Here is a 24,761-nt window from a genome sequence, read left to right as displayed (position 1 = left end):
GCAAAAGCCAGGGGAGCGTTGTACATGGACAAAGGCAAGCTTCAAGTCGATATTCCACGTGAGCAGCAGTTATATTGAGCTTTTTAGGTTATTTCAGCTGGAATATTGAATGATTGCTGAAGTATTTTTCGTTAGCTTTTTTAAAAAATGTAAAGAAAAAAAAGTAATTCACTTGCCCTAAAGACTTGTTTCTGATGTGCTCGTTTTCCAACATATATATACGTTGAAGATACACACAAAATGCAGTTCATTATTGTAAATCACTGAAACCAGTTCGTTAAAGATGTGATTCGCAGCTATCCCTCCTCACTCATTAGGAGTGGGGCAATACATCTGAAATTCAAATAATCCGAAAAGTGGTTATTAGAAGAAAGGTGGGCTTCTTGTAAACTACAAGGAGCGTCGAAGTTATTATACTGGAAGTCAAATTGGTGCTTATACTAATGTTATTTTTTAAAATAAAAAGTGAAAAATGTCATCCTATGTGTGCATGACGTGTTGATTAATGTTTTTTATCGTATAATTGTATATGATTTTAATAAAAACAAACCCTACATTCTTACCTACCACTGTACCATTTCGGATGCCCTTCTCTGAATATTTTCCTAGGATACATTGTGCTCAAGAAAAGTAAAAGTATAGATATCTTACTAAATGTAACACTTTTCTGAATGAATGAGTTTGCATGCATACTTTTAATAAAAAATAGGTCAGCATTTTTAATGAAAGGATTTCTGTGGTACGGCCTTTACACGTAGGCTTACATTCCCGAAGGAGTCTGAACAATCGTTTAGAAACCAAGTCCACACATATGCCAAATAACTAAGATATGTGATCCCAGCTTTATTCACCCTATGGTGCTGAGAATTTATGTGGTAAGTACTCTGCCATATTAAAGAAAGATGGATTATTTGGCGCTTTAATATATCACAGTTAGCGTCTGCAAAACGGTTCCGTTTCTACAGAAAAAACATTCTGAGAGGCAAACTTATAATTCTTTACAAACCCACTTAATAAATGTATGATGGAGGAGGTGTCAACTTCTCTGCATACAATCTGAAAATAATGTTTTTGCATTAAAATTAAGGCATGTACTAAAACATAAAAGACTCGTGCAATGTAAGGTACAAGAGCACCACCTAAAACATTTTATTAAAACGTTAGCTTAGCTTGAAGCACTAAAAAACAGTCCTTTTTCTGTTTTTGTTTTTTTGTAGGAGCTCTATAGAAAGGACTGCAATCTAGCTTCTCAGCTGCTTCAGAGCAGCAAAGCATACCACAGTGCCCATAAACTTTCTGAGGTAATGTTAACAACTGTACTACAATACTATTTCAATTTTGTGGGTCGCTAACAGGCCTGTGTAGAGAAATGTAGGTGTATTGGGCTGGGGAACACGGATAGGTTGTGGCGCATGCTTTGACAAAATGAGCAAAAATGTGGTCTTCACAAACGTTGACCTGATAAGCCTCAAGATGACTCTCTTTGGCGGGAGAGTATAAACATTACAGATAAGTAGCAACTGACTAACGTAGGAAAAATGGTAAATCTCAAGTACAACCAATCGCAATTGCTCGTCTTAATGCACTTCTCATTATGGGAGTGAGCTAGGCATTACAACGAAAATGTATGCAATGCACCATTTTGTTAGTGCTTCGAGGTCTACAATTCGAAAATTGACCCATCTGTCAAATGTTTATTGCACCACCTTTTGCGTTCACCCCCCCCCCCCTTTTAGGCCACCATCCATTGTACAAGTCAGAGTCGCTTCATATATGGTCAATTTGCATGATGCATTGAAACAATATACCATCTTGAATATTGAGAACATGCTACATTGATTGAACTGGATTGTTTGTGAAATTAGGGCACATACCATGCGCTGACCAACAAGATATGAATAAACTACATCTGCAGTGTCAAGTGCTACAGAATAAGAACATTTCTCATGACCATGCATTCTGTTATTCTTTTTAGTTAGTAGTTTTAAGCCCCTGGAAGAGAAGGGTCTCAGAATTCTCAATGTGCTTTAATTTGCAAGCCTCACTGGGACCAGAGAAGTCAGCCATTTGCAATTTACGGGCCCCTTCTTCACAACTCAGGCGACATGCACGCAGAGACATAAATTCGCTTGGGTGGCCACAAAATAACTTCAGACATGTCATGCTGACATTTAATGAGAACGTTAATTGTTTGTTGTCACCTTTGCAGATTGTAAACAAACCTCTGTTGAATGTCAGGGAATAATGACTGAAAACTCAAGTTGCCATGGAGCTTAGATCTTCAAAAAAGGTCACAATGAAAAGGGGAACCTCCAAGCTCCCTCGATTCTTTGAGGATCATGAAAACTTATTTTAAGCACCACCAAGAAAAAAAATGAAACGTTGTGTCCTAACAGCACTAGGCGTGTGTCTTTGAGGCTGAGAGAGCAATCTTTGATCAAAGAGGGCATGCATTTACCACCGTATTTCTTTTTCACTTGTGGAAAAAATGACTTGGGGCACACTGTCCGATTCATGCTTTAAACGCCGCATTCTGCGAACATCACCAACAAAATAAAAGGTAGCAAAATATTTTCTGTCTTGTACTAGACTATGTCAATGCAACAAGAAATTCGGAATGTAACAGAGCAACAAACCCTTTGAACGTCAGTCATAGGCCCCCTGGATTTAGTGCAACTGGCCATACTTTTTTAGGATATTGAGATTATTTTCCACTTTTGGCAATGTGTTTTCTTTAAGGTGCGAGGTAAATGTGATTTGCATCCGAATGCAATTTTGTGCAAACGTTTATGCTGGCTCGGTGAACAAAATAATCCTCTGAAATGCCATGCGTTTAAATGTGTTCACATTTACTAATCCCAGTGTGTTTACTTAGCCTTTCATCCTTCGGAGGTCGATAAAATTAGCACTATTTACATGAAGAATTACAACACAGCTATTATCAGTGACATGAACCTGGTAAAGCTGCAAAGAAGTGCTATACAAAATTGATTCTGTGGTAATTGCTCATTTGCATATGTTCTGTTTCTTGACCAAAAAATGAGACTCCCTCAGAATTTAAGGCGATAGGAAGGGCCTGCAAACCACTGGCTATGCAGCATCAGTGACTCAAATGACCTACAGACTCCACTTCAACAAGTGGAACACAAGCATCCAAGTGGTGAAACTAATAATGGCAAAGAAGCACATGTGAATGATCTTCATTGGGCACCCTTCAGTGACATGTTTCGTACTCCTGGATATTTTGGAAATACTTCAGAGAAATAGTCAACATTTTATTAATCGTACCTGTATAAAAAGGCAATGCCAGTAAAATTATATTTTCAAAAATGTGTTTTTTGAAAAATTGACAAACACACTGGAGTAGAAGGCAGATAAAATAGTTTACTGATATAATTTGTACAAACTATATCCAAAGCACCAACAGAAGCAAAATACTATAAGTATAACAAATAAGTATACAAGTATTGTCTATAACAATACAATGAATGGCGCCCTCAAATCAGAGAGTTCACTTCTTTAAATATCAGTCTTTGTCATTTAGTGAAATACACTGCTCCCCAATAGCTGCAGCAACATTTCCATATGAATCTACTTATCCAAGCAGACTCTAAGTTAAAGAAAACATGGGTCACTGTTGGAAATTTCAATTTCTCACTGTTTTGCAAGTGTACACTATTAGATAGTGTGTGGTTATTAAGGGACAAATGCACATAAATGGAATGGAATGAAAATATGCTGGTCCTGACCACTCAATTCTGCTCTTAAAGACCTAAAATGGCCTTCTGAGCCCCATAAATTCTGCTCTTAAAGATCAAAATTAAAAATGTAAATTCTGCTCTTAATGATCTAAAAAGGCCTTCTGAGCCCCATAGCGTTCCTCAGTCTTCATGGGATCTGGAGCTAAGTCTGACACCTGTGGAGCATTGAGAAAGAATTCAGGTTGAACACTACTGGCAAACTCCACTACATGCAGAAGAGAGGCTACGCCTCCCTTAAAATACACTAAGATAAAACAAGCTTTAGTATAGCCAATAGGTCTCACCTTTGGAAACTTTTAAGCATTTAGCCATGCAGCACATTATCATGGGTGCTACAGTGATGATGTGCCACTGAATATATGTTTGCTTGCGTACCCTGGACTGTATCTGGATTTCATCTGCGTTTATATGGTACCTAGGTTGTAGCTGTCAGTGTTGCTTACAAGGTAAATGTTAACAAGGATCTTCGACAGGAAACCAGGTGATTATGTAATTGGGGCCATACTAGACAGAACAATGTATAGCTGTTTAATGAATATTTGCATTGGACATTATTTACATCTTGAGTCGTGTGGAGATAGTCACTTGCCCCAAATCACAATTATATTTTTTATTGATCACTAAAACCTGTACTAGACTATTAGTGACTAAAAAAATGGGTGAAAATTATACAGACTGCCTATTGGAGTGGTTTCTGACCAGAACCAAAACATTATGTAGATTAGCAGCACTAAAAAGAAGTAACACCTCCTTAATTGCACCTTAAGCTACCAAGCTTGGTAATACAGAGCTCTGGAGAGAGAGGTTTGTGACCAGATCTTACCACAAGTTATGACGTTTTCACAGGAACAGTAGTTCATTCATAACAGTCAGGAACCCATAACCACTGGTGGGAAGGAAGATACAAGCTAGAAACAAACAAAAGAAGCAAACACAGACTAGACAGAGCGCACAGCACACGATACACAATCTAAAATCACACTCAGCACGGATAGAAAACGAAAATGCAAATCAGCTTTGCAAGAGTTAGGAGAGTGCTATAAAATGCACAACCCATACAAATAGGCCCAACCCCAAAACAAACCAGAAATATATACACAATCCATAATCAGAACAGAAAGAGACACAAAGTCTCGGCGACCCCAATAGAAAAGTTTGCAAGGTCCAGAGCCACTTTGGAGAAATTAGCACTTTGTGATAGAAAATGGTTACACTAACAAAACCCTAAAATTAGTCCATAGCCCAGAAAATATGTAAAGTAACAGTTTGCAGAAATAAATAACGAGCGCAGTGTGGAACCACTTGTAGATGAGGTGAAGGTAACTGAGGCACAGTAATAATATATTTAGAACATGGAAACATAGCAAAATTACAAAGAGTAACGACACGTTAAGAATCACACGGCCCATTTCCAAAGAGATTGAGCACAAATCAAAAGGGCTCACAGGAGAAACAAAGCTCAAATCAAGAACCACCTGATAAATGGCGTCATCAGTGGGAACATGGGAAAGGGGACTGAGATGTGAAAAAGCCACACGGGGAAGATGGATACAATCAAGAACCCCACAAAAAAGTAAGAACAAATTATATTGTTTTCAAGTTTTGCTAGGCGTTAACCTCACCCCAAGGTAGTAGTAGTATAAAGCTTTATTCGATTTTAGAACTAGATAAAATCATAAAAGCAATCAACATATTATACAGTTTCATCGTACTTAACATAAAACAGGCTAAAATTAATATGAAACAATTTCATCACAATTGTCGGATGAAGACTATTATATCTACAGATGAAAAAATGAAGAGATTATAAAGGATTAGGTACCGTCGCTTAATAGTAAATTTTCTGTACCAGAGGCAAAAATATATAGTTTAAAACTCCAGAGAGAAATATTATAATACGCCTTTGGGACTATGGTTGGTCGTAAGAAACAAGGTATTTTAAAACAATTTTTAAGAGACATAGCAATTCTTTTGGCAGCTGTTACAGTTTCTAGGTGTTGTAAAGCCAGGAACGCAGGTCGACATCTCCTTAAGCCTTGGGTTAACAGAATTGGCAGTAACCAACGTTTGTGTGGTGAGTCATAGAACTTACAGAACAGTACTACGTGAATATTAGATTGTTCCGAGATACCATCGCATGGACACCTAGTGATAGAGGAAGACCAGTCTTGTCTCTTCGGAAATGTAAGCAGGCGGAAGAAAGTGTTAAATCTAAACTATGTCAACATATATTTTTCATAGTTGGTCAAGCTATACATTAGATACGGTTGGATACCCTGGTTACATTGAATGCTTAGCAAGTGCCGATTTGAAGCTTTGTTAGATTCTTGGGCTAAACGTAGCTCTCTTAAATGTGACAGACACGTTAATTTCAGAGACTTTCTTGGGATTCCAGTTAGAAGCAATGGCTCATTAAAATATATAGAAAGATTCAAGTCCCTGAAGGTATCATGTACAAAAGACAGCCACGGTATGTTTGACCAATTATGTAAGCCCAGACAGTCTACGATTAAGGCACGAGTTAAAGAACATTGTTCTGTTGTCCAAATGCGGTGCCACAATGAAATAGGCTGAAGTTTTATGTAATCCGCTATGTAGTCCATACCAAGTTCAACGTGGCAACCATACGTTGGAGAACGCTGTGAGACGGCCAACAAATAACAAATCAAAGTGTTCTCCACCCTCTGCAAAATATCAACTGGTACATAGCCCCATACCCAAGCGCCATAAACAGCTACGCTGTGGCACTTTGCATAGTATATTTGAAGCAGTTCTTTTGGGGGGGCTTCCCTAGTTTTCGTGCAAACGTAATTAGGGCTGAAGTAGCTCTTAAAAATAGGAGATTTCTGCTAGTAATTGCAGGTTTCCAAGATGAAGCACCATCAAATAATATACCTAAGTAGGGGTATGTTTTAGTGCACTCCAACCTAGATTCTTCAATAGATATCGGTTTATTTTTGGATGTCTTTTTCCCAAAGTTCATAACAAAAGTTTTTTTAATATTAACCTTGAGGTCCAATGAGGCCATAAAATTACAGTAGGAGTTTAACTGTTTTTGGAGTTGAACTGGGGTACGCCCCATAATCACTGCGTCATCCGCATAGAGTAACGCGGGAATAGGGCAACGGACATTAGCAGGTAAGTCCTGGCTCCCTTCTAACATGGCCTTCTCAAGCCCGTTTGTATAGAGATTAAATAAGAAGGGAGCCAGTACACATCCCTGTCTTACCCCCTTTGTAACAGGGAAGTGATGACTAAGCTCCCCGTTCACTCCAAATCTGACCATGGCCATTGCTCCCTGGTACAACTCACGTAAAAAGCATATTATAGGCAGGTCGACACCCAATTCTGTTTGGATTGACCACAGCCTTGAGTGTGAAACACAGTCAAAAGCTGAGGTCAAATCCACATAGACCAGGTGAAGGTTACCTTTCTTTGCTTGAACATACTTCCCCATTAAGAGAGAGAGATTCAAGGCCTGCTCCACTGTGCCCAGTCCCTCCCGGAAACCATATTGCAGGTCGGTCAGGATGTGATTATCTTCTGACCAGATCCGAAGTCTGTCTAGAATCAACCGACCCGCGACTTTACCAAAGGAGTCCAGGCGGGAAATGGGCCTATAGCAGGCCGGGTTATTACGATCGCCCTTCTTAAAAATGGGGAGCAAGATAGAGGTTGACCATGATTTTACGAGACCCCCTTTTAGGACTGCATCGAGTACCCTGGTTAATACCGGAGCCCAGAATTCCTGGGTGTGGGTGTAAATATCTAGCGGTAAACCATCAGGCCCCGGGGCTTTACCGGATTTCGACAAAGTCAAGGCCTCAATTACTTCCTCTAGGCTAAAAGATAAATCAATTGGATATGGGGAGGTATTTATAGTTTGAATTGAATCAACAGCAGTTGCTGAGAATATTTTTGTAAAATGTGATACCCATCCGTCTGCATTGATTGCTACCTCTAAACTCGGTCCATTATTCCCTTCCTTTAAGAAAGGTGAGTTAACCACTCTCCAGAACATTTTACCATCCTTTCTGTTGCAACTATCGTGGAGTTTTTCCCATAGATCTTTTTTCCTGTCCTTTCTGCATTCTTTTTTTGCCAGGTTATAATTCCGTTTCAGCTTCCTGATTTCTAGCTGGTCCCTCTCGGTTTTGTGCAGTGCCTCCTTTAATTTAGAAAGGGCTCTGCGGCATTCCAAATTGAACTGCCCGTTAACTTGAGAACCAGTCTGCTTTTGTTTACGGAGCAGCTCCTTGCTGATTACTTTGGTAAAATTAATGAAATTAATTAGAATGTCATCAGCAGTGGAGTCGGGGTTTAGACATGTTTCCAACATGGGAAGTGGTTTGTGAACGACATTTGATGTAATGGCATCTGGGTCAACTCTAGCCCACTTTACAGAGTAACCATTGATTTTATCTATAGACAAGGCTTTTTGGGTTAACAATCCTGGGTTACCTATCAGGTGCCGCCCTGTTGGAACTGAAATGGTAACACTATTAGAAAAATGATCACTACTAATGTCGTTACCCGTATTAAATGTAATCCTTCATGGTAGGGATATCAAAATAAAATCAATTATAGTGTTACAACCCCTACCATGAAAGGTGGGGGAAAAATCAATTGGGGGTTCAACAAGTTCGTTCGCAAACCCCAGTCCTAGGGCAAATAATTTTTCAGGTAAAATACTCCCAACACTGGAGTGTGCAAAATGCGTTATGGGAACCCCCTCCTCATCTACAACTCCACAATTTGAAATGGTATAATCATTACACAAAGCAATATTGAAATCGCCACCCCAAATTAATTTAAAAGACTGGGCAGGATATTTCATCCTTAGCTCATTTAGGACCAAATATATCCTATTGAAGACTATCTCAAAATCAGGAGGTGAAAGGTTATTATAGAAGTTTAACAAAAAGTATGTATCCCCACAGTTTACTGAGAATTTAATTTGCTGGTAATTCTCATCGTTGGAAATTTTTTCCATTTTTTCAAATGTAAGGGTATTGGATACAAAAATTGATAAACCTCCGTTGGGTCTACCAGCAGGTGAGGGACGTGCACTTATTTGAGACAGTCTAAAACCCTGGAGGTGAATTGCAGTGACTGCCCAGGTTTCCTGGCAGCATACTATATTGTGTTGACTGATTGTTTCTAACCAGGTCGGTTGGTCAATTTTAGTGCGAAGACCCGCAACATTCCAAAAAAGGATCGAAAGGGTCAAAGTACTTGTTGAGATTGATGTTACCATATTATGTTCCTGTAATAGTAAGGAATCATCCTGAATTGGAGTCCTTGAACATTCTGCAGGTGGAATGACATCTATATTGTTCATTGGTCTAGCACCAGTAGGAGAAAGGCTACCACAACAATCAGCCATTTGGCATACCTTTTGGGGTGTTCCTGGGTTAGCTGGCAGGGGTAAACCAGGATTATCCTCAACATTTGGAATAAGTAGTGGTCATTCAATGTCATCTAAACCTGACAGTATGTTAAAGCGATTTTGTATGGGAATAAATAAAGGTATAGGTATCGGATGATAATTAAAATTGCCTACCTGAGTAGAGAAATTTCTCATTTGTAAAGGATAGTAATGATTGTCTGAAGGGTCAATAGAATTGTTCCGACAGTTGGGTATGTTTCTATACTGTTCTACTTGCTGCCTTGGTTGAAACCTAGTGGGAGCATCATAAGGATGAAAAATAGGCCTGGAGTGGTGTACTCGTGACTCCAGATACGGCCCAGGATAATTATGGTCACGGTGTAATAACGGTCTAATAATATCGTCGTGATAATATTCCTGAGGCCTAGAGTTTGGATAAGTTATCCAATTTCTGGGGTAAAAATATGTCAAATCGCGAGGGATAATCAGATTACCATCAGTGGGGGAAGGCCAATCTAAGATGTAGCTAACTGCCTTTGTGTCTCTGAAGCTTATTACGATGAAATCCCCCATGATGTTCTTTTTGGTAGGCCCTAACCAAGTGATGCGTCTGACGTGAAGAATCTCACCATTCACATTAGGGGGAAGAGGGCGATTTTTCTTTAGCCAAAATATAACTTTATTTTTTAGTTGGATTTGGTCTTCATTTTTGTTAACATTTCCTTCCCTCAGTTCCGGCACTCCGGTGAGCACTACCACTAATGGAACTGCTTCTGGAGGTAGTTGTACGTTTGGCCTGTAAGGGGCAGTAGGCTTCACAGGGATATCCTTACTAGAGGGTTTAGATGAATTGGCCAGGTTATTTGTCTTTAAGACCTCCTGTGCCAACTTATCACTATTTTTTCCCTTTGGTCTCACTACTTTAGAAGATGATGGTTTTAAATTTTGGGGGGTTATCTGATCAGTGGTTTTCTTTAAATTTTGGACTGGAAGATTTGGAAGATTTGGGGGCAGCTTGATGGTTTTAGTTAATGCTGCGGGAGCTAGAGCAGTGTTAGTTCCCTCTTTGTATTCTGTGATTACTTTTTCATAATTTCCCAGTTGTTGTCCTATTTGTCGTAGTCTCTCGACCAAAGGTAAAATGAGAGACCTTACTAATTTCTTGATACTTATCAACAAGGCGGTATCAGTAGAATCCAGTATGACTGAAGGGCATTTTATAGATGGTATAGGGGTATTTGGAGTAACTGACACAGGGGTCGCAGTATTACCACGGGCTACTGGACTAATTTTATTCTTCTGGGCAGAATTGACCCCTCTTTTCCTTCTTTTAGGGGGAGGACCATACGATCGGGCCTTTTTTTCCGGGGGTTTATTGGGTTTATTAATAAGCTCAACCAGTGGCGGTGATAGAATTGCCAAGACTTCCGCCTCTGGTGACTTAGTACCTGGGACTAACGAAAGGTTTATAGGCGAGTCATTTATCATATCAGGACGAGGAGGAGTGATATCCTGTAGCAGTAGAGGAATGCCAACTTCAGAGAGGTCATCTACGTTATTTCTATCACTATTAGTATTAGCGAGGGGAGTCAGGGCAAGCTGTGTCGGGCCTAGCGACGAGCGTTTGTTCTTAATCAGTTCTATTGATCAACGTCGCTCAGCCCGTCATTCTGCTAGGGCACTATCTCTGTCTGTTCTTGCTGCAGCTCTAATAAAGTAATTGTCTAGAGTCCCTTGCTTAGCTCCCTCACCTGCTGGTGATGGTGTAATTTGTATTGGTGAGGACATTGTGTCAGCTTTGGGCTCTATGTTACAGTTACTCAATGCCAGGTGAATTAATGTAGCCTTAACAGAAGATACACAGACCAACACTAGCTGGTGGAAAACAATGTCTTAGCTACGGATGGCTACACCGACCATAGGCCCTTCCTCCCTCCCCTAAAGGTTGGCAGCTCAGAGGGGGGGCCCGGTCCGGGCTCCTCGGGCCTCTGAGGGCCCAAGAGGGCCCGCCCTTTGCCCGGGCTTAGCCCCGTACTCCGTCCCGCGTGCGTCCCGCGTCCGCGGTAAGGAGAAAGGTTATATAGGAGAGGCGGGGCAGGAAGAGGCTCCAGCTGCAGCGAGTGACAGGCCGCTCAGAATGCTGGGCCTCGCAGTCCCGTCCCCGTCCTCAAGCTCCGGCAGGTCCAGGTGAGAGAATCCAATTAATATGGCCCCAGCTTAACTCGCTGCTATCTCCGTGCTTCTGCAGAGAAATCCAGGCAGTTCGGGAAAGGGTTTAACAATCCAGCCAAGTTACAAGCAAAATCCTCCGTTTTGATATGCTGCAGGGGGGCGGGGCGGGCAGAGGCTCCAGCTGCAGCGAGTGACAGGCCGCTCAGAATGCTGGGCCTCGCAGTCCCGTCCCCAAACTCCGGCAAGTCCAGGTGAGAGAATCCAATTAAAATGGCCCCAGCTTAAATCGCTGCTATCTCCGCGCTGTTGCGTGTTTATCTAGGTTCCTGATCGATACTGCGACCTTATGCCCCTATTCGGCTATAAATCCATTTATTCCCTATATTGGCATAACCGTTCAAGTGCGACATTCGGAAAGTCATCTCTGGCCTCACACGAACAGAGCCACATTCCAGCATAGTTCTCTGCCACTTCCTTTGCGACCAATTAGTGCAATGACAGAGCAGAAGTCACTATCTGATATTCCTAGATTAACACTCCGAGTTCTTCAACAAGATAAAAACTCAGCAAACCTGGAAATCCCCGCTTGCTGTGTTTTGATTAGTAATGGAACTCTAATGAGCAACTGATAGCTATCACTTCCTAGTGACATCTTTAATTGACGTCTTATATCTAGCAAACCTGCGTCAAACCAGGCACCTGTCAGGTATAAATACTACCAGCGTTGCCTTAAGCAATTGCTGGTGTCCCATTGCTGTTGTATGCTGTATGCAGTACGCTGCTGCAGTCCCTTTGGTGGTGAAGCTACTGATACCATTATCGCTGCTAAAGCGCGAACGATGGTGTGGTGAGCTTAGGAGCTGAACAGCCGTCCCTCTGCGAAGAGACCAGCAGTTTCCAAGCTGCCCGCGGACGCTGTCCCCCCTCCTTCCTCGACGGGCTGAAGAGAGACGCTGCATTTCTTCTGCTGAGAAATCCAGCTCCAGCGTTTCCGGTCTGCCCTCGCGGGTGACTGGGATACCGAGTTCCTCCTGAAGGAAATACCAGACTTCCATCATTCTATTCAGAGGTATGGTGTTGACTAAACCCTTAGAAGAGAATTCTTGAAGCAAACCTTGGCAAAACCAACTTAACTTAAATCTACTTACTTACTCCCCTTCCACGTGTTAGGCTTAGGTCAGGCACACTGGGGTAGGCGTAGTTAAAAGCACCAGTTGAGTATTTTAGCCTAATGTATATATGACTGTATATATGTTTTATTACTTTTAAATCATTGTATGGCTAAGAAATCATATCAATGCTTTTACAGTATTATTTTGCAATCCTTATCTTACTGTACGTACTTTTTATCATAACAAGTCTTGCAATTGTGGCAATACATTTCTCTTGTACGAGAAGAAAGACTGTTCAATAAATGTTAACCCTTTATTGACAAACGCCCGTCTCTCTAGTCTCTACATATTGTGAAAGTAAACTGCACTAACCTGACTGAGTGAAATACATGTCTATTGATTCACACGACCCTAGAGATCGACTCTTGATCTGAGGAGCAAAGTTGTCATGTTGCACGGTTGTTGGAAAGCTGAATTCCTTCTTGTCTGTGCCAGGGAAGCTGATCACTTCCCATGCAGAGAAGAAAGTTTCCAGTGACCTCTGAGCTAGTTGGTAACACACCCAATTAAGTTTAGCAAAGTCAGTGGAGGCCTGGAATATCCGCAGTTCCACGTCGATACTACTGTTTATGTTATTCCAATGCGCAGGGCCTAGTGGGAAACTAGGAACTACACTACATGGCGCCCAACGTTTGGTAAGGCGATAAACTAACGCAAGACGTTAGAGTAACTCAGTCGTGCATATTTCATACAGATCCCTTTCTCCCGTAAATACTCCAATAGACGTCTGGAGTGGGTGAAAGGTTAAAATCCGCCCGAACTCAGTAAGAAGAGATTCCTATGTAAAGCTCTGGTTTATTCAAAGTTGAAGGATACAGTGTTCCAAAATATTGTGCACCTAATCTTTGTCTCCTTGGAGACCAACTCTGCAAACCTTGCATTTAAACAATGCCAGGAAAAAAAGGAACCACTGGGGCCGCAGTAGATGCGACTCAGCAAGGTCCCGAACACACAGACCCGGGTGCAATTATCATCCCGGTCCACTTAAGAAAATCTATAACGTTAAAACTTATAGAGAACGGACTGACACCACAAGGTGGTACAGTCATTTTCGTGATAGAGGCTCACGAGTATCGGCAGACAGAGGTATTCTATTCATGGATAAACTTTCCAGCGGCAAACGCTACAACAAAAGAGTTTCACTATTACAAAATAGAGGAACCTCCGTAAGAGTATGCTTCTTTCGAGGAGATTGAAATTCCACTTAAATTTCAAGAGCACCTGCTCTGGTTTAATGGCGCCCTAAAACACAATGATCACATTACCAGGCTCGTTCCACTAGGTAGACCAGGAGCAACGTGGCCGGTTCTAGCCAGCTACACACCACATCCGGACATTGTAAAAATGTCTAAAGAAGAGCTGTTAGTACAGCTAAAAACACTAATTAAAATACATAGGCAATTAGTCCAATATGTAATGCGGACTGCAACAGTCCAGCCAGCTGTTAATGTACCACAGCTGACCCCTCATCAGGGGAACACTAATAAAATTACACCACAGAACATACAGTCATGTCTTGGTAAAACACCCGTAAAACGGGAACAAATTCCTTTCTGGTTAGCACAGAAAATCACTCAAATAGAGGCAGTATTTCCTGATACTACCCCTATAGAGAAACACAGAATCTTGACCATCTGCCTTCCTATGGGAATCGCACCACACATAGAGGACTGCGACACTTGGGGTACAGTCTTTGCTTCCATTTACACAAAAACACACGGTGTTCCGTCTATGGCGGTAATACCAGAAGTGCTAAAACAGATTCAAATTGAATACGGTCCAGAGCCCGCTTTAAATCTAGGTATGAAATTACTGAAAGACTTCAAGCAGGTCTCGGCTATATTATTAGCCAACATAAAGGGAGAAGCAGCATCTGTGGCGATCCGCCAGAAGTTGAAGGAAACAGATATAACAGAGCAGCCAGTTGAGCTTGCCAGAATCATAGAAAAATGCTATGAAGAATTAGGTAGAGACAGCTTGGGTGGAAAACCAGTAAAGTCCCAACTGCTCGAAAATCCTGAAAAATTATTTATTAAAAATAATTCAAACACTCCTAAAAAGAGCTGGGATGGAAATAAACAATCCACTCCCAAGGAAAAAGTTTTCCAGTCCAGAGGAAAGTCTCCTCGACGGAGGGAAAGAACTCCGACTCGAGAACACTAGTCTCCCCAGAGGGAACCCTCTGAGAAAAGATATAACCTTAGAAATAGGGATAATCTGAAAAAACCTGATAGATATCAAAGTATTGATACACGTCCCTCTCGATCTTTTCCACAGAAATCGGAAAGAAGAGGACGGTCAGACCCAGGAGAGCACACCAAGTCCAAAGACAAGGAACCTGCTCAGAGTAAAAAATCTCAATTTCAGAAAAAGAAGGTAGCCAGTATTAGAGTAATCAACCATGCCGAGAATACTGAGGACACAGTTGAAAAACGGGGAGTGGGCATTGACAATGTTGGACAGTGCAGCAGAAATAAGTATAGCGCGCAAGATCTTGATGAGTCATCTGGAGACAGTGGACACGAATGAATACATTCAGGTTGAAACTGCTGACACCAGACTTAGCGAACCCCATAAAATATACGAAATAACACTGCGTATGGAGGGTGATAAGACTAGGAAAATAAGAGGTCTGTTTTGGGATAAGCTCTCAAAAGGCTATGATATTCTATTAGCTGAAAAAGATTGGCCCCCAGAGTTTGTCAGGGAGTGCCCTCGTGGCGAAGAAGTGATTATGCCTGCCTTCTCGAATCCCATTCCGATTCACAAAAAATATACTTATGCAAGGAAATGGGCAGTAGCCCAGGCTCCGGCATTGTATAAAAATCATGTAGGATGGGATGAGGACTCAACTCCTCACAAAATCCAATTAAAAAGTGAACCAACTGCCCAACGGCAGTATCCCATAAAGCAAGAAGCTAAAAAACAAGTCAGGGAGATCTTAGATCAACTTGAGTACCAGGGGGTGATTGAAACATGCACCTCTCAAATGAACAATCCTTTGTTTCCTGTCTCCAAGCCAGACAAATCATATCGTCTAGTTTTGGACTACAGACACCTTAATACCTGTTGCAAAACTTTTGCAGTACAAAACTCGCATAGTGCAGCCCTAATGAATAACATAGTTAGGAAAAAATATAAAACGACATTAGACATATCTAATGGTTTCTTTTGTCAAAACATTGCACCGGAAAGCAGATATTTGACCGCTTTCTCTGCATTTGGGTCGCAGAAACAATTCTGTCGACTCCCACAGGGGTTCAAGAACAGCCCAGGACTATTCTCAGCTAGGGTAACAGAGTTACTACAAATATATGATGATGAGGCATTATCTTACGTAGATGATATCTATCTCACAGACGACGACTTGGATACTCACTTGAAAAGAGTGAACACCATTATACTTGGGTTCGCAGCAGAGGGTTACAAATTCAACTTTAAAAAGTCTCGAATTGCCCATCTGACAGTACTATTTTTAGGGTACGAATTATCAAGTGAAGGGAAAAGCCTAGCGGACAACTTCTTAGAGAAGTGCGCTGTACTCCAAGCTCCAAAAACGCTGAAGAATTTACAATCCATTCTAGGTTTTCTGAATTTCGGAAGAACTTACATACTAAATTACGCAGAGAGGGTAAAACCTCTCTACGAACTAATTAAACCTGATTTTAAACAAATCACGTGGACTCAAAAACACACAGAAATTTTGAGATCATTGCAAACAGACATGTTAGCAAAAACAAAATTAGATACACGTGACAACACACGTGATCTGGTAATCCGAGTCATCCCAGGAAGATGCGGATTCACGTACCTGACCTCTAATGAGGGAGAAAAGGTACCAATAGCTTACAAATCACATTTGTACACAAAGGCTGAAATAAAATTCAGTTCAACGGAGAAAATTCTAACTGCGGTTCAGACTGCTGTAGCAAAAGAAAGGCCCCTAGCACAAGGTAAACAAATAATAATCGTAACACCCATACCGGCTTTAGAAGCAGTAACTAAAGCAAGCATTCCTAATGCTAAAGCTTTACATACGAGATGGATTCAGTGGGTTAATTCTCTTGCTGCAACAGACGTAGTTTACGAATTTGATCCTAACTTAAAAACACAGGAATTTTTACAATATGAATATGAATGTCCTCTGCCAATTGAAATCCTGCCTCTCGAAGAATACGGAAGTATTATATATACTGACGGATCAGCACAACCCGCAGTTGGGGGTAAGCAAGCTTACATTGCTGTGTGCGCGATTGTTAAAGGTCGCTGGCACAGAGGTAAATTTAGACCAATGGTCACCAAAACACAATGTCTAGGAGATTGCTCTGCTCAACGAGCAGAATTAGTAGCATTTAAGATGACGCTAGAAAATACCGATCGCAAATTCCCCACACTAATAGTGTGCGATTCTTTTTATTGCGTACAATCTTATAATGAATACTTGCAGAATTGGGTGGAAAACGGTTTCAAAGATGCAAAAGGTGGCACAATAAAGCATAAAATGCTTTGGGAACAGGTAGTTCTTTTACAGAAAGAACTACAAAAGACTCACGTGATACATACACTGAGTCATCAACGTGATGGCGTTCACGTTGCAGGGATTTCATTGGCTGATGAAGCCGCGAAGGCAGCTGTGCAAACGGCTTCCGTAGCTGCGATAACTCGGTCACAAACAAAAATAGACAGCGATATTCCACAAGCTGTCAGTAAAAAATGATAAGAAAACACTCCCAAAAGGCTTTCCAGAAAAGTACTTATATTCAACAGATACGAATAATGTTCCTTTTGCTCGAATCCCTGGAGTGGGGGATAGAGTAATTCCAAACAGGGAACACAGGTTAGGACTAATCAAAGCGGCACACGAAGGGCTTGCTTCTGCACACGCTGGCGTTTCCGCAACAATATCACTATTAAAACAGAGATATTGGTGGCCTCGCTTGAGAATACAAACTAAAAAGTATGTATTAGAATGCGACATATGCCAAAGGATAAAAGTATCAACAGTAAAACGACCAGCGCAGACACCCCTTCTTATCTCGGATAAACCATTTGCATGTGTTTACCTGGACCACTGTGGTCCCCTACAAAGGGACGGCAACTATAGATATATCATGGTAGCAGTGGATTCCTGTACGAGGTTCATATGGATGTGGCCCCAGCGCTCGGCTGACGCTAGAACGGTTATAAAAGATTTGCGAGTCTTTATCGGCACATACGCAATTACCACGTTCCATTCTGACCAGGGTCCTGCTTTCAGCTCTCGAGCTTATAAGGAGGCCATGGCCAGCATGGGAATTGGGTTGCGGTATTCTTGTCCGTCGCACCCCGAAGGGAATAGTGTGGTAGAAAGAAAAAACTGGGACATAAAGCGATCTATAACAGCGAAGGTATTAGGTTCAGGCGCTGGGTGGGTCAAACATTTAATAAGTGTTCAGACTAGTCTTAATAACTTGCCAAGAAATTCTCTAAAAGGTTTCAGCCCATACGAACTATTGTTCGGAATTAGAATGAACATTCAGGACCTCGATAGTCAGATGTCAGTGGTACAAGAAAAAACAACGCACTTTGATGTAAAGGATCGTTTGGCTGTTTTACAGGAACTGAATGAAACAAGAAAATCCTTAAGCAATATAAAGTTAAAGCAACAGCCAGATACCACTGACGAGGCACCACAAGCAACAGCCCCAGCAAGGCCTGTCTGGATTCCAAAGATTGGGGATCTAGTCAGAGAAAAGATCGCGGTGAAGAAGGAATTTGGGCCTTCTTACAGAAAAGCAGTACCTGTCTTGGCAGTCACCGGAACAAGATCAGTTGTACTACCGCCCCTTGCTGGTAAAAAGGAGAACAGAGTCGTGTCCATCGACCTGGTAAAACCACAAGCATGTGGCCTATAATCAACAGTAGGCCCAGTGGACTCCCAAGAAACAACAGAATACCCAAACTTGCAACAATCCAAGAGGTTCAAACTGAAAGACTAATCACATTCGATCAGCCTGCAGTGCACAATGAAGGACTATGCAATAATGCCATGGAACTCGTGCCTCTTGAGACACAGATTGAAACAGTTCGTCAAGAAACACCAGTCTACACTAATGTGGCATTAGAAAGTGCTACGGAGAGACAGATTGAAAGAACAATCCCATCAATTGACAGAACTGCCTCTGGTTATTTCATCAACTTCGACAACTTCTCTGAAGATCAAAACGACCCCGAAGTGATGCCAGAAACAAAAAAGACTTTTAAAGAAAAAGCAACAGAACTCTTTCATTAACTAAAGGAAATCTACCTTATTTCCCCTTGGCTAGAGTTCTGGTTCGGTCTAGGTGTATTTTTCCTCCTGCTTTGGCTCATCATGGTACTGTGTTTGGGAAAATTCATTGAGGGAAAATATATTACAATGGACACAGCAAGTCAGAACATCAACCTAGTCCTGAAACCACACAGATCATCACACATGAAGAAAAGAGAACTGTCAACAGTAAATGTCACAGCAATTCCAATACCTGGTGGGGTAGTATGGGAGAAAACTGACTATGAGATATATGGTCCGGTCGAAATCCTGAAGTATCCTCATCAACTGAAGGTTTCCTTAAGTGACTTTGTAAAACCTAGTACATTCTCTGATGATTGGGACTTTAACAGTATTAATGACATGATGTCTGATTTAGTAATGTCAGCTAGATTCACAAATCATGATTATTTACAAGGTTCGTCTAGTTATGAACAGATGTTCTGCTTCACACATTATGGTGATCATTACTTGCATAAATCTGCACAGCCTAGAAATGTTTTTATGTATAATCAATGGGAACATTGTGCTACACCACCTAAAAGCAGTTCTAAAGCATTTTTTGAGAAATTCAAATACTTCTCAGGGTTTAACCCCAGTGATGCAGAAACGTTTTATTACAAACTGTTAGATAAAACAGGAATGAAAACAATGCTGACAAATTCTAAATTGATATATTCAGAAGCATTTTATGACAAAATGATGACATTTGGTTTTGATTATTGGAAAAATAATGTTGAAACGAAAACAATTTGGGGTACAAAAGATTGGCAGGTACAAGGCATTGAAGCACTATTTAGAACCTGCATGATACCAGAACAAATGTTGTTTTTAAATGACACAATACACCAAACATCTTGTCTTGGCCTAGCTAAGATCAAAGACCTTAAAAAACCGTCTATACCAAAGCCAATACCTGAAAATGCAACTACAGATATTGAGTTAGACGTAACACAAATTTTAAATTTTAACAGAACACATCCTGATTGGAAAAAGTGGTTAATCTGGCCTACTGGCACAAACAACTGTCAAGATAGATTCCTGAATAAAACACAGGGGTTAAAAATGACCAGACTAGACCCAAGATATTCCCAGAGACAACGTCCAGGGATAATAACAACATACAGTGTAGGGAAACTCTGCCTTGAATGGCTAACATCATCCACACTGGCTGAAATTAAGCAACACTTGTCTTTACTAAAAGATGGTGCTGATTTGCGCGATTTCATTCTTGGACCACGCAAACAGCGTCAAAAGCGTTTCATAGCGACCAGTATCTATGCTGCTTACAACAAGGCTTGGAAAGTCACACAAATTGAAACAGCTGAAAAAATACTAGAAATTGATCGTATTAATTTGGAAAAATCACTTTCTGTAGTGGACAATGGGTTAATGACTCTGTCCTCCAGAATATATTCGTTGGACAATATTGTATCCTCTGCCTTTGATGTGATAGACAGAGACTTGCTAATGTTACAGCATGGCCAGTCACAATTACGTTCTATTATACAATTAGGCTGGATGCTGCAAAATCTTCGTTCAGGCTATGTGCCTTGGCGTTTAATCAACACAACGTCATTATTTTCCATTTTTAACCTTACTGATAAACAGATCAGTTTGGCACAGAAAGGAGCAGACTATACAATCCTGAGCATCGTAAAACTTGAGAGATTACCATTGACAATGTCAGAGAGTCCTGTCATTGAATGGATAATACACGGAATTATCACTATTCGATAACAACTTTCCGATTTAAAAAGTGCCTTGAATACATACCTACTGGCCAGTATGAACAATTGGGTAAAGGATATGTAAAATCAGAATGGAAATTACCATACACACATTCTTGCTATAGTGACAGCGACAAAAATGTATTTCTTAGTGGTGACAACTGTAAACATTCACTAAGCGGTATACTTTTGTGTCAGGGTATTAATTTACACGGAGCATGTGATGGAAATTCTAACAACCTTTCATGCCACCAGCTAGTCACACCTGCAACTCAGATAGAGCCCTTCTTTATGCAACTCGCTAACGGGAGTTATATTCTTAGAACGGATCACAGATGTTGTGGCCTAGTGCCAGGGAAAAGTTATCTAGTAAGCGTAACATCCATGGTCAAATGCTGTATGCAAGCATTGTTCCCGAGTGGGCCTGCAGACACAGTGACTCCCATCTGGCCTCGTCTGAATCTCTATTCTATACGAATTGATACTTTAAGCAAAATGAAATCTGTGCTTTTACAGACAACAGTGCCTATAACGTCATCAAAAGAGACGTATGATCTTCTAGTTGCAAGGACAGCTACTGAAGTTCATGAACTTTTATCAACAAATTGCCCCGTGCATTTCATAGAAATGCTTAGCCAACTCCTTAACATGTCTAGTTCCACAAGCATCCCAGGCATATTTAAGACTATTTTTACGGGACTGCTAACACCTTTTCAGGCAATTTTGGGAATCGTTCCTAATTTTGTACACTCTGTTTTTGGCGGCATACCACTATTTTTGGGACTCGTTGCAGGGATTTTATTTTTGACCCTCCTGCTTCGTTATGGCAAGCCGAAACTCAGACATAGCTCCCATGGGAATGAAAGAGACAATCCTAGCAATGCGCTACCGGGACAGGATAACTAACGTCCTTGGATTGGCCAGGCTGAGAGATCTAAACATGACCTGGTTCCTTTCATTCAGACCTATATGGCAGAACTGTATCTTACCGGTACTAAGATGTATGCTATGCGGAGATGAATGCGTGTTGGACATCTGTCTTTCACTTCCATCAGCAGTACCAATGGACGTCGATACTTTGCTCAGTCCAATAACGGCTCACGCATTGTGTTGTCCCCAGCGGCTACCAATCCTGATGACAGCATTCGTTGAGACTCCTGTACTACGACTAGGTGGTAACAGTGGAGCGAGTGACAAAAGCAGCATCACCCAGGTACGACCTTCTGTGAGCATTGCTGAACCCGACTATGATGACAGCAATAATTCTCACACCTGCCAAGTTACAGCACTATCGAATTTGGTTGAACTGTCACCTGATTTTGTAGACCAATTCTTTGAGAGCCTGTCTGATACGATGTTCTCACCCGTACAGAAACAATAACTTTTGAGAAGCTTTCCGACACACAGCGTTCCCATGAACTCTGAATTCGGCCTTCAGTTTTGATCAACAAAAACTGCTAACAGCGTTGGAACTCTATTTCCCCGTTCAAGCAATAATTCTTTTGAATTGGATATTTTTTAATATTGACCCCTTTTTGGCACGAACAATTCTTTGCTTAACGTAAAAACTATTCTTAGAGAACAGAAGCTTCGAACTTCTATTTTTAAACACATCTAGAGACATAACAAACTTACATCAGCCTCTAGCACATTTATTGCAATGCATTTATATGTGATGATTTATCTCGCCCTTCTTCTGTTTCAGAGATACTTCATGTGTAATTCTTTTTGCATAATCGTTCATTGATTTCATATGCAATAATTTTTGAATGATTTCTATGCTTCAAAAAAGGACAGTACCTAAATTTCACGTATTACAATATACGCCTATTTCGAATGCATTTATGTATTTTGGGGTGGGCAATGTTACACATGCATCCTATTGCTCTAGTTTTAGTAATTTGATGGACATGAAAACGTGGAGTGGGTGTTGCGTGTTTATCTAGGTTCCTGATCGATACTGCGACCTTATGCCCCGTTCCCAGTTATAAATCCATTTATTCCCTATATTGGCATAACCGTTCAAGTGCGACATTCAGAAAGTCATCTCTGGCCTCACACGAACAGAGCCACATTCCAGCATAGTTCTCTGCCACTTCCTTTGCGACCAATTAGTGCAATGACAGAGCAGAAGTCACTATCTGATATTCCTAGATTAACACTCCGAGTTCTTCAACAAGATAAAAACTCAGCAAACCTGGAAATCCCTGCTTGCTGTGTTTTGATTAGTAATGGAACTCTAATGAGCAACTGATAGCTATCACTTCCTAGTGACATCTTTAATTGACGTCTTATGTCCAGCAAACTTGCGTCAAACCAGGCACCTGTCAGGTATAAATACTACCAACGTTGCTTTAAGCAATTGCTGGTGTCCCATTGCTGTTGTATGCTGTATGCAGTACGCTGCTGCAGTCCCTTTGGTGGTGAAGCTACTGATACCATTATCGCTGCTAAAGCGCGAACAATGGTGTGGTGAGCTTAGGAGCTGAACAGCCGTCCCTCTGCGAAGAGCCCAGCAGATTCCAAGCTGCCCGCGGACGCTGTCCCCCCTCCTTCCTCGACGCGCTGAAGAGAGACGCTGCATTTCTTCTGCTGAGAAATCCAGCTCCAGCGTTTCCGGTCTGCCCTCGCGGGTGACTGGGATACCGAGTTCCTCCTGAAGGAAGTACCAGACTTCCATCATTCTATTCAGAGGTATGGTGTTGACTAAACCCTTAGAAGAGAATTCTTGAAGCAAACCTTGGCAAAACCAACTTAACTTAAAGCTACTTACTTACTCCCCTTCCACGTGTTAGGCTTAGGTCAGGCACACTGGGGTAGGCGTAGTTAGAAGCACCAGTTGAGTATTTTAGCCTAATGTATATATGACTGTATATATGTTTTATTACTTTTAAATCATTGTATGGCTAAGAAACCATATCAATGCTTTTACAGTATTATTTCGCAATCCTTATCTTACTGTACGTACTTTTTATCATAACAAGTCTTGCAATTGTGGCAATACATTTCTCTTGTACGAGAAGAAAGACTGTTCAATAAATGTTAACCCTTTATTGACAAACGCCCGTCTCTCTAGGCTCTACATATTGTGAAAGTAAACTGCACTAACCTGACTGAGTGAAATACATGTCTATTGTTTCACACGACCCTAGAGATCGACTCTTGATCTGAGGAGCAAAGTTGTCATGTTGCACGGTTGTTGTAAAGCTGAATCCCTTCTTGTCTGTGCCAGGGAAGCTGATCACTTCCCATGCAGAGAAGAAAGTTTCCAGTGACCTCTGAGCTAGTTGGTAACACACCCAATTAAGTTTAGCATAGTCAGTGGGGGCCTGGAATATCCGCAGTTCCACGTCGGTACTACTGTTTATGTTATTCCAATGCGCAGGGCCTAGTGGGAAACTAGGAACTACACTACAGCGCTTCTGCAGAGAAATCCAGGCAGTTCGGGAAAGGGTTTAACAATCCAAAACACCCCAAGGTAACATACTCCAGAGATAAAAAGAAAGAACATGAAAATGTGCTCCCTAAAGCAACAGCAAACATACTCACATTTAATCTGTGAAGTAAGTGCCAGTAACAAACAATAGAAGTCACATTACTTACGAAAAGCACAAATGGCAGCCTTGCTCTCATATAGAGGGTTTAAATATGTAACAAAAAGAAAAAGGTCAAACAGGGCAATGCCTTGTAATGAAATTTGTGTTTAGTGATCTGACAACGGGCGGGGTGCTGTGACTTGAGATCACACCTGCGTTTTCTAAATGTATTGTTCATAAACACAAGGAGGGAGGGTAAGCTGAGAGCTCAGGGCTGGCCAGGGAGGGATCTCTGAGGTCCACGACAGACTACACACAGCACAGTGAATCCTTCAACGAGGTATCAGTCACTGTAATGCAGGAGCATGCAACTACAGTGCACTGTATTAAAATACAAACCGTACAATTCTGTATGCAATAAAATAAAGTATAAAAAACGACCTTACCTGACAAAAAGATAAAGCAGTGGCATTCTTCTGAGTTAACAAATGGTTTCAGTCACACACACACACGGTGGACGAGAGTAACCCTGCCGATAGGCACATTAATTGCATGCAGTCTAGTCAGTTCACTAACTGTAAAGGTACTTCAGGGTTGAAACATTGCTGTGTGCATTACAGTCTGACGCCTACTATTACATTAAAGACACGCTTCGAATATTTACTTTAAGCTCCTGTCATGTCCGCATTTGAAGCAACTCTATAGTCAACAA

At 41.2% G+C, this 24,761-nt stretch overlaps 1 protein-coding gene across 4 annotated transcripts in view; it reads left to right on the top strand.

Moving 5' to 3' along the window:
* BEGAIN (brain enriched guanylate kinase associated) overlaps positions 1–24,761 on the top strand; it is an 823,755-nt gene that overhangs the window by 791,737 nt on the left and 7,257 nt on the right. For 3 of the 4 annotated variants that reach the window (XM_086937817.1, XM_086937814.1, XM_086937815.1), the window contains one exon: positions 1,218–1,301. The exons of the other annotated variant lie outside the window; for it this stretch is intronic. In XM_086937817.1, the coding sequence (XP_086793943.1) occupies positions 1,218–1,301 (84 nt within the window). The remainder of the gene's footprint in view (positions 1–1,217; positions 1,302–24,761) is intronic. 4 annotated transcript variants of the gene reach the window in all.

The sequence above is a fragment of the Lissotriton vulgaris genome, chromosome 9, assembly GCF_964263255.1.
Source record: "Lissotriton vulgaris chromosome 9, aLisVul1.2, whole genome shotgun sequence".
NCBI lineage: Eukaryota > Metazoa > Chordata > Amphibia > Caudata > Salamandridae > Lissotriton > Lissotriton vulgaris.
Note: the sequence above shows the minus strand (reverse complement) of the source record. Positions and strands in the feature narration are given on the sequence as shown.